Raw genomic sequence first — 15,316 nt, 5'->3', positions numbered from 1 at the left:
GAAACACTAATCTTTGTAAGCAAAGGAGTACAATCCCGAAGTGGACATCGATTAGGAACGTGATGGAGCGCTCCAGGAGGAGAAATGTAACCAAGTGCATACACCTCTCTATCAAACGGAGGCAGAGCAACTCAGGACTCTGCCAACTCTCCCTTTCTCCTTGTCTTGCCTGTCTGATTAAGCAGCTCCCCTGTGTTCACAGAGAGCAGGCCATCTGTCAGTACCTACTCCTCCCATACACGTATTCACATGGACTATGCAAAAACAGGGCACACAAACAGAAATATTCAGATCATCTACAAATACAGTGCTCACCCAGCATTCAGAGACATATTAATGAAACCATCGTAATAACAAGAGGTCCATCTGGATGATTGTGACATTATTTGTCGGGCTTAACTTGACTATTTTCGTCATGTGTAGTGCCTTGTACCTTAACACAATACAGCTACATAAACCGACGAGCCATAACATTATGACTGACCAGTTATAATCACTGGTCAAACATTGATTATTTCATTGTCATGGCATCTGTGGAGTTTGCATGTCCTCCCTGTGTCTGCGTGGGTTCTCTCCAGGTACTCCGACTCCCTCCCACTGTCCAAAGACATGATCGGCTAAGTTGTGATTCTAAATTCTAAACTGGCCGTAGGTGTGAGCGTGGTTGCTTGTCTCAATGTGTACTCCACCCCTCGCCCAGTGACAGATGGGATAGGCTCCAAGTTCCATTCAGAAATCTTGCGGTGTGTTCATGGTCTGCGGTGTGGTCAGTGTCTATCAAAAGTGGCCCAAGGGAGGAAAAGTGTTGAACCAGCGACAGTGCAGCCAAGGCTCATAGATGGTCGAGAGGATCGAAGTCGTGCGGTCTGACCCAACAGATGACTGTACACTGTAGCTCAAATTGGTGAAAAACGTTCATGCCGGTTCTGATAGAAAGGTGCCAAAACACATTAGCAATGCTACCTGTCACCTATCTGAGGAACATGTTGGACCAGGATGCACCCTGTTATCAATGGGCGAGTGCTTGGTCTGCATCAGTGTTCAGGTGATAGTTGGTATCAAAGTAACCTATCGGTGGTTGCAACCGCTTGGAGCTTGGACTGAAAAGGCTCTCGGCCGATTGAGGTCAACCTCACAGAGTCAGCGTGTAATGTGTGCAGATAACGGCTTCTGCCTCCATTTACCATTTTCCAATCTGAAAACCTGTAGAAAGTCTATTATAGTTTAAATCATATATAGTAGAGGTTAAATTGACAAAATTATTATTGTGTGTGTGAGAGAGGGAGTGTATATAAAGATTCCTTTGTTTTAATTTTTCTGAACACTGTACCTAAGAGTCTCATGCCAAGATTGTTGCATTGGCATAAATTCACAGCTGTAATATTGGAACCTGATTTATATTCACAGCTACACTTACAATGCTGGCTCCATATTGGAATTATGAATAAATAATGGCCTTATTTTTGGTGCGCGGGTCTTGCTTTGGGCTACATCCTCAGTTGACTCGTCCATCTGCCCCGTGCTGTTGCCCATCATTTATGACTCTTATACTTTCTCACAAAAAAATGATTTTCAAGCATCACACAAGTGAATATATACTAATGTGAACTGAGGTGGACATTTTTCACTCCATCAAAATTAAATGGGGACATTGTAACTTTCATAACCAAAAAAAAAATAAATAAAAATTGTACACATTTTTAAAATGTATAGCTCACAGTACAATCTGACGATTTATCTGGTCTAAATAATGTAAAGCGACTCACCAGGCAGGCTTTTTATGGCTTCATTTTTCAACATTTCCTGTTTCTGGCAGAGATGTAGATAAGAAGAGCACATCCAATAAAAGCTTAAAGAGAGCATGGTTTGGAGCCCCATTTCTTTAATCATGCATCATACAGACGTGACTTTTCCTTTCTGAAAAACAGGGAGAATATTCTCAAAGCTATTAGCGGATAATCAAACACTTGAATCTCTCTTGAAGCAGAGCTTGCAGAAATACGACATGAACAAATGGCACACACGCTACATTCTGTAGTCATTTTTTCAAATTTTAGTGAATAAAATGTAGCGTGGAAACTGTCACCACACCCTTACATTGATTACACCATCAGATCTATAAAATTTATCAGGTTTTTAAGATTAAGTGCCAGTGATTAGCACCTCCTTAGGGAGTGACAGATGAAAGCTCTGACATCTGAAGGCGGCTGGTTGCTATTTAAGTGTGAGGACTCTTTGAGACCTTTAGAAAAAAAGGTTGTGTTCGCGTCTGGCAGAGGGATTCTAAAATAAATCTTCCCCCTGGAAGAAAACTCATGTATTAGTAGCATAACAACAAGCCCAAAAGAAGATCATTACATGCTAATAGAAGTGTCACCGCAAGATCTGCAGGTAATTCTTGAAATTATATGTACCAAAGTGCAATCAGAGAGAGAGCACACGTTTGCCCAGCTCGGCTGCCGTGGCAGGAAAAAAAGCCCCCGGAGCATGCTGTTCAAAAAGAAACTAAGCAAAACTGTTTGTCAGTGAGCCTATAGACAAGGAGCAGGACTTTAAGGACAGTGTACTCAGGATAGATAAACCACAAACAGAGGCATTTGCCCCCAGGAACAGTACACATGTCTGGTCAAGGACAGCTTTTAAAAAGAAATCTGTGAAAGCAGCGAGGGCTCTTTGCTGTCACTGATTCAACAAGGTTTTCATATCAAAGTTAAAGTGAGGCCATCTGTCCAAAAGTTGAAGTTAAACTGAAAGACAGACCTTTGAATATGATAGAGATCCCTAAGCGCACTAGCAAATCCACTAAGGAATGGCTCAGAAAGGAGAAATGGAGGGTTATGAATATAATTTTGCACAGATGGCTGATCAAGAATGTCAGCAAGCTGATGTCAGAGACTAGTGAACAATAATGCAAACGCCTTGACATTATTATTGCTAAAGGGAGCATTACAAACTTTTGCGTGCAATTTTTGGTGGGATTTATGTCTAGAGCCTTTATCTGTGGGCAGTTTCATAGAGGGCCCAGTGTTGTTCAGATTTGTCATATGTTGATGGAATGCACTGCTGAACTGGAATTGATATTAATGTAAGTTTTTAACCCTGTTTTGACAGAAACAACATATATTGCAACACACACATTAGCATGAACTCACACATTTTCTGGAGCCCTGTTCTACATCAGCAACCATTAAGAGTGAGGACAATGAATCACTTATCAGGCATGATTTGCATAATATGTTGTGGCTCCGTGAGCACTCAGACTATTATTCTCCCCATGTGCGGAAACAACAGCAAACACAGCATTTGGCCCTTTTTTTTTTTTTGGAGAGTGCTGTGCTATATGTGGTCCTCATTATACAACATGGTCCTCACTGCCTGGAACCCAGACCCTGAGCAACTGCCATCTATTGGCTGCAAAGTCGTTTGCTTTGCTGAACAAGATACATGAGCAAAGCACCTTATGGCCTTTGGATGGAAACAAAAGGTCAAACACATCATCACCTGCTTTGGAAAAGCGTGTGCTGAGATAAATACATAGGCGCTCATGCTACCATTTGGCTGTATCAAAAGTAAACACGTGCACTTTGGAAACATCTGCTTCGTTGGATTGTGTTCTATCTCTCTGTCAGGCTGCCTGTCAGAGCGCAGTGAAAAACGAAACAAAACAAGCAGATCAATAAAGATGCAGGGGTGATGAATGCGGGGAATAAAAAAAGACTGGAAAGGCGGAAGGAAGAGGAGCGAGACAGACGAGCACCTTGCTTGATTGCTAAGTCAAAATCTGATAATAGGATGACTGGGCTCAGTGCAGATGGAATGCTGAGTAAGTGGGTTTACTCTGTTTCTACACTTCTGCTGCCTGAATACAATGCTTAATTGAGGAGACGTATTACTAAGGACGTCTGGCATGCCCCGAGTAAACCAAACACACATCTGCCCACATACACATATAAGTGGTCTATAAGCAGAGCACCAGTGACCGTGAAGGACCCCGTTGTTGCTGAATGCAAGTGACATTACAGCACACGCTACAGACTGTTGCACCACGCATATTACCAGGAGAGTGCTGCACACCATGTATAAAAACCACACAAAAGGAAGGTGTAGTAGTGAATGTCTCCTTATGACCCAAATTCAAGGTTTAATATGTCGACATGTGGACGCCCCACTACACTGAACTCTCCATTAGAATATCTCCCTAACCATTTCAGGGATGCGGCTCTGTGGTTGACCTCTGAACTGAATGTAGTGGAAGGATAAAAGAGGATTATTCTCTAGGGCACAATACCATATTAGTATTAAAAACATTTTCTAATCTAGAATTAGAAGGTTTTATCGGCACAAAAACATACTCCCAAGACTATTATTTGACAATGAGTGGACTAAACTGTCATTTACAAAAAGTGGGGGAAAAAACAGGTTTTACTCCTTAAATATTTCCTTAACTTGGTTCTATGAGATTCCTGCTGCCGATCAGTGCATTTCATTTATTGCATAGAATGCACACACAAGGACCAATCAAGTCCTTGGTTCCAGCGTGTACATTCTTCACTCCTCATTGAAACCATTTCATTTAAATCAGGGGTGTCAAGTACATGGCTCACCAGAGGGCCCACAAGAGGGATACATCTGCAAAGCGTGAAAATGACATAGAAGACATTAAGTGCAATTATTCAATAAAAGTAACTGTTAATCATAATTTCACACAGTGTTTTAATAAGACTTAAAGAGACCCAGAGCAAAACAGCAGACAGCAATGTGCTGAAAATGCACGTATTTTTCTTGGGACATTTCAGGGCGTTGATAAAATGTTTTGTAAAAGTAAAGCGTACTTATTTGCAGTAAAACACAGAGAAAAGTTTTGTGCCATTGTGTTACTGTCGGCCCACTGGAGATCAGATTGGATGTAGCCCATGAACTAAAATAAGTCTGACACCACCAAGTATATAAATGTTAATTTATTCCATTAACTGTCATGCTAGCTAGCTAGCCCACAAATATCAGTTACACAGATTGGCATGTTAAGGCAAAACCATGCTTAATACTGTTTTAATATTACTGGAATGTTATCAAAACATTACATTTTTTCCACTAGCTCTCATGCTAGAGAGTTAGCTTACTGTTCTAAAAAACACAGCTAGCTATTTGACAGACAAAGGCAGCAGCTAGTAACTACTAATAGCAACTACTATAAAAGTAATATTTTAGTGATGCAAAATACCATGCTTCTAAATGGGGTTGTGTATATATTTTGTGAACTACACTAGATATTTTTGAGGAAGAATATTACTTACTGAGTCAGTAAAAATCGTATAATGTGGCTAATTGTCACGGCGTTTTAAACATTTAGCTGCCGTCTGTGCCCAAATACATTAAACAGTCCCTTCAGAGTCGTTAGTCGTTAGTTAGAGGAAACAGTCTTGAACTTTTTCATGAAAATGAAGACACGCACAGGACCGCTGCCACCCAGGCAGCAGCTTCTTCACAGCGCTGTAAGGCTCGACGCTCGAGACTCATGAACAGCAATAAGTGAGATAAATGTTTGAGGCTGTGCAATCCACCGTGCAATTTCAAATGTGTAATTTCTGTTCAGTACTTGAGACTACTGTGCAATACATATCCATGACAAATCTACCTCTCACACACATACACTTTGACTGATAATATAAATATATACAGTATATTCCTGCTGCTTTGACCTATTTATTCCCGTCAAGTTGTTGTTGAGTGTTGTTGTTTTTATGTGCTGTGTTTTTCTTATCCACGCCGTATTGTTTTTATACTGTCCTACTGTCGCACACAAAACCCCACGGGGGATGACGTTAAACTCTTGTTGCACTGCGTGCAAGGACAATAAAGGCATTCGGATTCCGACTCTGAAAATAATGCTGCAAGTGGTGTGCAGCTATTAGTAGTTGCCATCTGCATTCTGCCTTATCTCAAAAACTTGTAATAGGATTTTCCATCCATCATGTATAACTGCTTATCCTTAGAGGGTCACGGGGGCGGCTGGAGTCCATCCCAGCTGACACTGCGGGATACGCCCTGGACCGCCAGTCCTTAGAGGGCTCACACAAAGAGAGGAACAACCATTCACGTTCACATACACACCTAGGGACAATACAGAATCACCAGTTAACCTACTTAACATGTCTTTGGTTGTCTCTGAAGGTTCTAAGAGACCCAGGTCATGGTACAGCCACAAGAACAAGCTAAAGCAAGCCAAAAAAAAATAAAAATAGGCAACTGAACTTGCTGGGTTTCCTGAAGGCATTTCACCACCCATTTGAGTAGCTTCCCCAGTTCTAAGACTAGGAGAGTTGGTGTGTGGGTGTTGCCAACCTGATACTCGCAGGACTAGGGTCTGCAGTGACCAGATACTCACCTGTAATTAGAGGAGTCGGGAATCAATTTCGATTCTGTTTTCATTCCCCAATGAATGGTGCTAAAACCCTTCATTAGCAGTGCAGTGGCCCTTGTTTCAGAGAAAACCAATGCAGGCACAAGGAAAACTCCACACAGACAGGCCCTAGCCCACAACCTTCCTCGATGTGAGGAAACAATGCTTACCACTGGCCCACCGTACCATAATAGGAATTTGTTTATATGTATATCTTTAATCCTCAAAAACAATGCAGAAACTTGAGTTTGGTTCACACAGAGTTTTCTGCACTGGTAAAAGGAGTAGCTGCTCCCAACGGAGACTAAGACAAACAAACCAGCTTAGGTAATAGCTGATGAGGATTAGGCCGACAAATGAGAAACTGTAAATAGTGCAGAACGACCCTCTGCAGACTGCAGAAGGACAAACAAGAAAGCAGAAATGTCCGAGGAGGGGGAGTTCCTTCCCAGGATATGATTCAATGCAAAAAATCTGTCTTTGTTCCAAGAGCCGGCTGGCTGAATAATGTTTTTTGCCTCCTAAATGAGCAAAGAAATGTGGCCTCGCCATCATTTTCCTCCAAATTACATCCTGGGCATTTCCTCGGACTTGCCTTAACAAAACAAACAATCCATAGCTTAAGGGGCAGCAGAAAACTCCATTCACTGCGCACTGATTAACACGGCAGGCCCGCATTTCTCCAGGCATGAGGGTGCACCTTTTAGTTGGCTATAATAAATATTTTAATTTCAGGTTATCAATTAATAATGGAAACTCCAAGACTCACTCACTTCAAATAAAGTCAGACGTGCGCAAGCACTGGGACGGACGAGCAAGGCATGAAAAAAAAAAAATGCAAGGATCACCTGCACAGAAAACCCAACTTGCTGTTTAAGAAATGTATCAACCACCAATGTCAGTCTAAAGATAGAGGACGGGCTGGGCTGGCTAGGTCAAGGCCAAGTGTGCCAGTGTTTCTATTCTGAGCACATTGATGACTTATTTAAACCATCCTACCCCGTGACGTCAACAACACTCGCAACGTCCCAGCGTCTGGCTGAGCAGACTCTCAGCCTTCTGTGCATGTGTGCGCTGGTGTGCTTTACACATTTGACCGTGGCCATACAGCGTGTGTGCACACCCGGGTCTGTATACACAATCAACTTACAGTAAGCTCTACCTGGGGTTTGTTGTGCGCTGCTTGTGTCCTGCACTGGAGTTAAGGATAATTACAGCCGTAGCTAGACCTTCATCAGCAATCAGCTGTGAGGCAAACCGACAAACACTTAAAGGAATGATTGGCGAGTGAGAATATAACATCTTTTTTTTTTGGGCAGTTTATATTGCAAGGGAGTGATGAGGTGCTGACTGGGTGAACCAGAGAGAACGGAGGAAGCCCCACAGCCTACATGGTCAGATGCTGACTGTTCTACCATGATCTTATGCGTGAGTGAGTGATTAACTCAGCCCTGTATGTTTGTGTGTGTGTGTATTTGTGTGTGTGTGTGTGTCTGTTCATGTTGCTATGGTAACTTGAGTGTAGGTTGGGTTGCCCCACAGAGAACACTTGCAGCATGTTACAAGGCCAGAAGCCCTGTCTCTTGGGACAGTGAGTGCTGGCAGTGCCAGTTCAAGGCCAGGACACGTGTCAGGAGGCTGGATGGCATCTGTCTCTATACCTAAACACGCACACGTGCAAGCCAAAGGACAATTTTACGAATGTATGTCTATCTACGCGCATTACCGCAAAAAGTACAAAAACATGAGTTGCCGAGTGGGATGTTGTCCAGCCCTCCCTGCCTCCCACCCCCATTACTGACGGCCCTGGAATCACTCCAAGCTTCCCGCTGGCCTGCGTCTGTTGCTTCAGCCTTAATGCCCTGCCTTGTATTAACACGAACAGAAAAACAAATGTAATTAACTCTCAGCAAGATTGAACCAGTGGAATGAGGTGAGCAAACACACACAGGAAAAGCCACAGAGTGAAAGGAGGTTTTAAGAAGGAAGGCCTTGAAGGGTAAATATGAGCTTCCTGTGGGGTTAAATGTTCATTTAATATCAAGGGGAGGGGCAAGAATGCTCAGTGGACATCTGGAATAGGATGAACCACATCATAATATTATCAGCCACTAATAACTGCATGCTTTTTGATTTTGCATAATGTACTCAATGTCACACGGAGCACTTTCTCCTCTGATGCCTCTGAACTCTCTGATGCCAGGAGGGCCGTATTAACTCAGAGCTCAAAAGTCTGACGATGCGGCAGCAATTCCAGTCCTCGCCAAAACTTTGCTGCTCGCGGTAGATTTGATTGGAAACAAATAACGTTAACAAGAGTCTGATTTCCACTTTTCCGAATGAGAGAACTTCAAGGGGCTTAGGCACAGCGAGCACAGCTGCTCCTGCAGGATTCTCTGTACGGCGTAGGACGCACACACACACACACACACACACACACACACACACAATGTACGCGTTATATCTAAATTACGAACACACTATTTTTTTACACTTGAAAGAACACAAATGATTTGCCAATCACAGAGATCAAACAAATGGACTTTTTTCCCTTTTGTGACTGCAGGCAAAGAACGTCAGAACTCGAAAATCTCAGTCACCAGAGCAGGAAGACAGTGGGAATTGGTTTAGTCTGTGCAAAGCAAATCGTAAAGAATGAAAACTTGAAATGAGAAGCTTACCTGTTTCCAGTTGTCGTACACGATGACTTTGCTGTCCTCGTCGTCCACCGTCACCGTGCACTCGTAGCCCTCACCTGCGAGCAAACAGCCATGTCACACACATGCACACACACAATATCAACGGCACAGCACACACTGTGAGAGAGCAAAATACGATGTGACCGCTTGCATTGTAGAGATATGATCCCAATGTTCACTAAAATAAGTTGTCTCAAGCGTGAGCGGCCGCCTCGAAACACTGACAAGCCTTAAGAAATGTCCTTGACCTAACCCAGAAACCTTTTCTGTGAAGAGTTTAAATAAGTGGGGTTGTGTTTACGATGACATTCTTACACTTCGCTTCAAAGGACAAGGCTGGTGATACATGTAAGTTTGTTACTGTCCCAGGAAAGGAAAGCCATTAGCCCATTTTCCAATACTTTTTGACTGCCTCACTCTGAATGTGGGTCACCAATGGCCTATACATCTTCAGTAATGTACCAAGACGCCTGCCGCATTTCTTGAAGCAGGACTAGGTAGTGCATTTAGCTTGAATTATTTTCAGTCGCAGATTAATACCCATTTGATGCGCTAGTGTGAATATGCAGTAGGAGAACAGTGAGCATGTCACCCAGTGCATTTCTAGAGTGTTTTTATAGTTTATAGACAACAATAGAGCATTGTTGCACAGTGAAAAACAATGCTCTTATATGGAGCCACTTGTTGGTAAAAGTACCATAGAATAAGAACTACAATAAGACAAAAGCTTTTATGATATTTTTTTCATATAAGAGCTTTTATCAGCTCTTTATTTTTTTAATATCAACAAGAGAAACTCTATATTTATTTAAAAAATAATAATAATCATAAAGGGACTCATGCAACCGTACTTTAGATATACTGGATGTACAGGACCTTGAGCTGACTATCATTACATCCTTAGAAAATATATTATCTGTAATTGCAAGGTAGTTTTTAAAAAAATACACATTAGCCCAAGACTGTTTGAATTAGATTAGAGAGGCCACTAAGATGAATGAGATGTCTATTTTAGGGCACAAGCACACCACATCTCTTGGTGTTAATCAGTGCTGTCTTTTTACTAGTAATTACAGCACTTGGCGAAGGCACACATTGGTCGGTAAGGTGTTACTTCCCTCACAGCTGATACGGTGCTGGAGCATCTGTTCAAAACTATCACAAATGTGTTAATTAAATAGGTGTTGAACAGTATTTTTTTTTTTTAAACTTTGCAATTTGGACATGTAGGACATAGAATAATTTAACACGCCACATGAATCTAACAGGAGCATCCATTTATGATGCATGAATCAAAGCGTGAAACATGGACAATGAATACTGTATGCCTTGAGTCAGGAGTGAGTTGGCTTTATGCATGAGGGAGATCAGTCGCCTTGGTGGCACTGACTTATTGATTGGCTGGTTGAAGGGTTGAGGATCAGAGCTGGTTATCCCCGGTGTTGTGGGGAGCTGTTTGACAGACAGACCCATTGAATGACAGGGGCCTCAGGGGAAGGAAAGAGAAATTAAGATTTTTTTTTTCTTTTGTCGCTGGGGAAATATAGCCAATGATAAGACACCAATAACTGACACATATCCACTGGGTAGCTGAGGAGCTCACATATCTTTCTGTTAATTATGAATCTACAACTATACCATATGGATAACTTAGCTTTGAATAAAAACTAGAAATAGTGAAAGGCTGCCTTAAAGCTGTCTTATATCCAAATCTCTTCTTCTTCTCTACATGCTACCTGGTTCCTCATCTAATTGCTTTAAAAAAACACACTGCTAAAGGGCAAAGTTGAGCCAGCCTACATTAGTGTTTACATGAACTGATTCCAATACTGGAGTAGGAAATGATACACTAATCTCCCAAGTATTTTAAACTACATGTGAGAAGCCTTGAAACTATTATAGGGTTTACCAGTCACAATACCATGCTGCACATGCACACAAAAAACACACTCCATCAATCCCTGCCCAGGCCTTTACCACATGCTTGTGTCTCAGAGTCTATTGAGAGGGATCTGTCCGACTGCCCGGCCAGAGACAAGGCCAGCGACGACTTGCCCACGCCATTCTGTCCGAGAAGAACTATCCTCAGTGCCCCGCCGTGGCTGTGGTAGACTGACTGGGCAACAGCCGACTGGCTGAAGGATTCATCCCGAGGCACCTCTGTGTCACTGATAGGCAACGTGGCAGGCTCCTCCAAGCCCGGGATCCAATCACAGTCCTCAGATACAGCCTCTTCCCTCCGTAGCTGATGTTTAACAGGCAGGGGTGTGCTTCCTCGCCGGAGAGGGGGCGCCGTGGTGAGAAACATACTATACTAGAATGAAATTAAGACAGACATAAAAAGAAAGACATATGTAATTTCAGATAAGCGCCAGCGGGTGTGACAGCATGTGATGTTGTCGTCTTGACTACACTTTAAAAGGCTTCTGATCCGAATAGGTCAGAGGTCCACCTGGAACACCTTCTATTCTAGTAAATATTATCACAGGAGAATAGGGGGAAGGGTGTTTCCATTGTGTAAATGTATGTGTCCTAAAGAAGAGGGAGGTGATAACATTGGAGGTGAAGCAGATATGTGCCTGTGTGAGAGAAAGATGGTGATGAAGACACGTGTAAAAGGCACAGGGTGAGGTGGCGGGGCGGTGATATGACAGAGACACAAGGAAGAGGAAGCTGCTGAAAGAATGACAGGAGATAAAGGGATGCGAAACAACAGCAGGTTGATGAAAAACAAGAGGGACTGAGGAAAACGGGCTGCAGATGTGTGGAGTAAGGACACTGGTGTTGTCAGGTGGCTCTGTGCTGCACTGTGCCAATGTAGCGAGTGCAGCATGAAAATAGGTCAAAATCATACAGTCTCAAGCTCCTTCTGTAGTTATTTGAAAAATCTGTGATGGGGTCTGCAGAGGGTTTTCAAAAGAACAATGGTTGGGCTGAGGAAACAGCGAGTATGTCTAAGTGCTTGTGTGGGTTTTGCGGCCACACCAGGTCAACCATAGACGACCCTCATCAATATTAATACAGCAATTAATCTAGCTCCAGCAGCACCACTGGGCATCTGTGGCTCAGAGTCTGTCTGTGGCAAAGCTGAGTAGAGTATTGGCACTTAATTAATGGAGACTGACACAATAACAGAAGCACACTATGGTATGATGTAATCCAGTTCAGAACCACCACAGACCAAAGTCTCACAAACACTGCTGAACATCTCAGGTGAGACTCTTTGCCCTTGCTTTGCTTTCATTAAACAAAATCATTAACTTAACACAGCATTAGTACCAATAGAACACTTCAAAGTATAGTATAGTATAGTATAGTATAGTATAGTATAGTATAGTATAGTATAGTATAGTATAGTATAGTATAGTGAATAGCAGCGCAGTATGAGTTGCATTGTTCTGGTCTAGTATAGTATAGTATAGTATAGTATAGTATAGTATAGTATAGTAGTGAATAGCAGCATAGTATAAAGTTATATTGTTCTGATATAGTATAGTATAGTATAGTATAGTATAGTATAGTATAGTATAGTATAGTATAGTATAGTATAGTATAGTAGTGAATAGCAGCATAGTATATAACAGAGTTGCATAGTTCTGGTATAGTATAGTATAGTATAGTATAGTATAGTATAGTATAGTATAGTATAGTATAGTATAGTAGTGGATAGCAGCATAGTATATAATAGAGTTGCATAGTTCTGGTATAGTATAGTATAGTATAGTATAGTATAGTATAGTATAGTATAGTATAGTATAGTATAGTATAGTAGTGAATAGCAGCAATAGCAGCATAGTATATAATAGAGTTGTATAGTATAGTATAGTATAGTATAGTATAGTATAGTATAGTATAGTATAGTAGTGAATAGCAGCATAGTATATAATAGAGTTGCATAGTTCTAGTATAGTATAGTATAGTATAGTATAGTATAGTATAGTATAGTATAGTATAGTATAGTAGTGAATAGCAGCAATAGCAGCATAGTATATAATAGAGTTGTATAGTATAGTATAGTATAGTATAGTATAGTATAGTATAGTATAGTATAGTATAGTATAGTATAGTATAGTAGTGAATAGCAGCATAGTATATAATAGAGTTGCATAGTTCTGGTATAGTATAGTATAGTATAGTATAGTATAGTATAGTATAGTATAGTAGAATATATCATAGAGACTGTATACTATAGTATAGTAATTGTCCACTGTGTATATATAATATATATATTATGTGTAGCATTGGTGTGAGGTGTGGCTGCTGCTCTTTCTCTCTGTCTCTCATACACATACGCACGCACACACACAAACAAACAAACAAATAAACACATACAGATCCCCTACCCCCTCCACACACTCAGGTAGCTCAATTAGGCTAATTGAACAAGCTAATCAATTAAGCATGCCTTCTTGTGGGCAGAGCTCAGGGGAGCTATACACGCAGAGTGAGCCGTGACCGCGGGCTGAGCCAGTGTGTCAGGGGTTAATCTCTTCCTCTCGCCAGGCTGTCGAGAAACTGGGCCAAACAACAGCGCACAATACAAAATTAATACTACAGGCAATGTTTTTATTCTTTCATCTCCACAACCCAGTTACACACACACTGCCCGCTGCAGCCTAGTTAGTGTCTGTACTTTGGACTTATCCAAAGCTGGTTACTGTACAGCAGCTCTTAATGCAGCCTTCTATCCAAGGTATCTATGGATACCCTATGTACACTATAAACACAGGTCGATGGATCGACCACCGATTACAGCTGTAACCCCGACTAATCACAGCACAAACACCAGCAAACCTTGAACCATGTAACAACTACTGAAGGTCAGAAATAATAAGCCATGGAGGGAAACACAATCATGAGAGAGTTGATATATTATAAGGCACGCAACGCTTACTTTAAGTTGTTACCAAGTACGCACCGAAAGTCTGTGTGTGTAAAAAAACAAACAAACAAAAAAATCACTCTGAGACTGAAGAGTAAGCAGTGCTTCTTAAACTGGATTCCCTCACAGGTCCAAGATATCTGGGAGACAGCCAAAGTGTGCAGCAGACAAATAGATCTCATTGTGTGTGTGTCTTTGTGTGTGTGTGTGTGTGCTATCGTGCAGAGCGCACGAGGTGGGTTTTAGGAGGGAGGTGGAAAATCCGCCGTGGCCTTACCTGGTCAGCCATGGTTATCAATAAGTCTTCTCTTTATGGAACAGGTGCCGTGTGCTTCAAGTCATCGGTGCTGGAAGCGGACCCGGCATCACATTCAGAGCGGCGGTGACACGCGGCACACAAACCAGACGCGCCACGACTCATTTAACGTGATGGTGAGCCTCCTCAGTCTCCGCCGCGTAAAACCCCCCTTCTGGTGACTTGGGTGGAGAGGTGCGGCGCGTGGAAAAAAATAAAAATAAAAAAAAACTGGGATAAGGTGGATAAAGAGTCTAGACCTGCGTCTGTGTTTTGAATTGGAACAAGAGGCGACTTATTAAGGGAAGAAGAAGAAGAAAGAGAGCCATTGGCACTAAAACACATCCCCTCCCCTCCTTTTGGTGTCCCCGCGTCCGGCACTCACAGCGCGTCCCTCCCCACCTCCCGTTAATACCTGCACCTCTCTCCCTCTCTTTCTCTCCCTGCAAAGTGTGTATTGGGGGCGCGTCCTTGGTGTAGTGCTCTTCCTACGGGTTGGGTTGGAGGTGGATGGAGGCGGGGATGGTGATTAGGTGAAGGAGCGTCTCTCACCTCTTTCCTCCAGTGCAAATATCAACCCAGATGCGTTTCTTCAAACGTGTTCCTTTGTCAAACATCGGGCTTGGGCTTTCTCCAGCTGCATTTCGTTCTGGTTTGATGGTCGACGCGCAGGGTTTCTTTGGTCGCTATGAGGGGCAGCGGCCGCCAGAGGGAAGCAGAGAGGTGCGTCCCAGAGAATGTGCTGCCAATGTGGCGTTTGTACTGAGATGGAGCTCGACAATGATGGCACCACCTCATAACTGGAGAGAGAGAGAGAAAAAAAACACATTACTAACGGCTGAAAATGTATTTTATGTTTCACTAAAACAGCGTTGACAGACTTGGTCATCCACCACTTATTAATTGGATTTCTGATTCATTTTAATAAGAGCATAGCTGATGTTATCAATGGGGATACCTTTTTTTGCAGAGTACTGACTGATTTGGGTATACATATGGGGTTTTCACTTTAGTTACTAATGAGGAGCGGAAGACTCAGT

At 42.3% G+C, this 15,316-nt stretch overlaps 1 protein-coding gene across 1 annotated transcript in view; it reads right to left on the bottom strand.

Moving 5' to 3' along the window:
- The window catches only part of rem2 (RAS (RAD and GEM)-like GTP binding 2), a 30,653-nt gene extending 15,596 nt beyond the window's left edge, over positions 1 to 15,057 (bottom strand). Inside the window, exons 1-3 of the mRNA XM_047590381.1 lie at positions 14,259 to 15,057; positions 11,077 to 11,413; positions 9,082 to 9,155 (exon numbers count right to left, since the gene is read on the bottom strand). Coding sequence (XP_047446337.1) covers positions 9,082 to 9,155; positions 11,077 to 11,413; positions 14,259 to 14,270 — 423 coding nt within the window. The 5' untranslated portion in view covers positions 14,271 to 15,057. The remainder of the gene's footprint in view (positions 1 to 9,081; positions 9,156 to 11,076; positions 11,414 to 14,258) is intronic.
- Positions 15,058 to 15,316: the final 259 nt, after the last annotated feature.

Source organism: Mugil cephalus, chromosome 7, assembly GCF_022458985.1.
Source record: "Mugil cephalus isolate CIBA_MC_2020 chromosome 7, CIBA_Mcephalus_1.1, whole genome shotgun sequence".
Lineage (NCBI taxonomy): Eukaryota > Metazoa > Chordata > Actinopteri > Mugiliformes > Mugilidae > Mugil > Mugil cephalus.
Note: the sequence above shows the minus strand (reverse complement) of the source record. Positions and strands in the feature narration are given on the sequence as shown.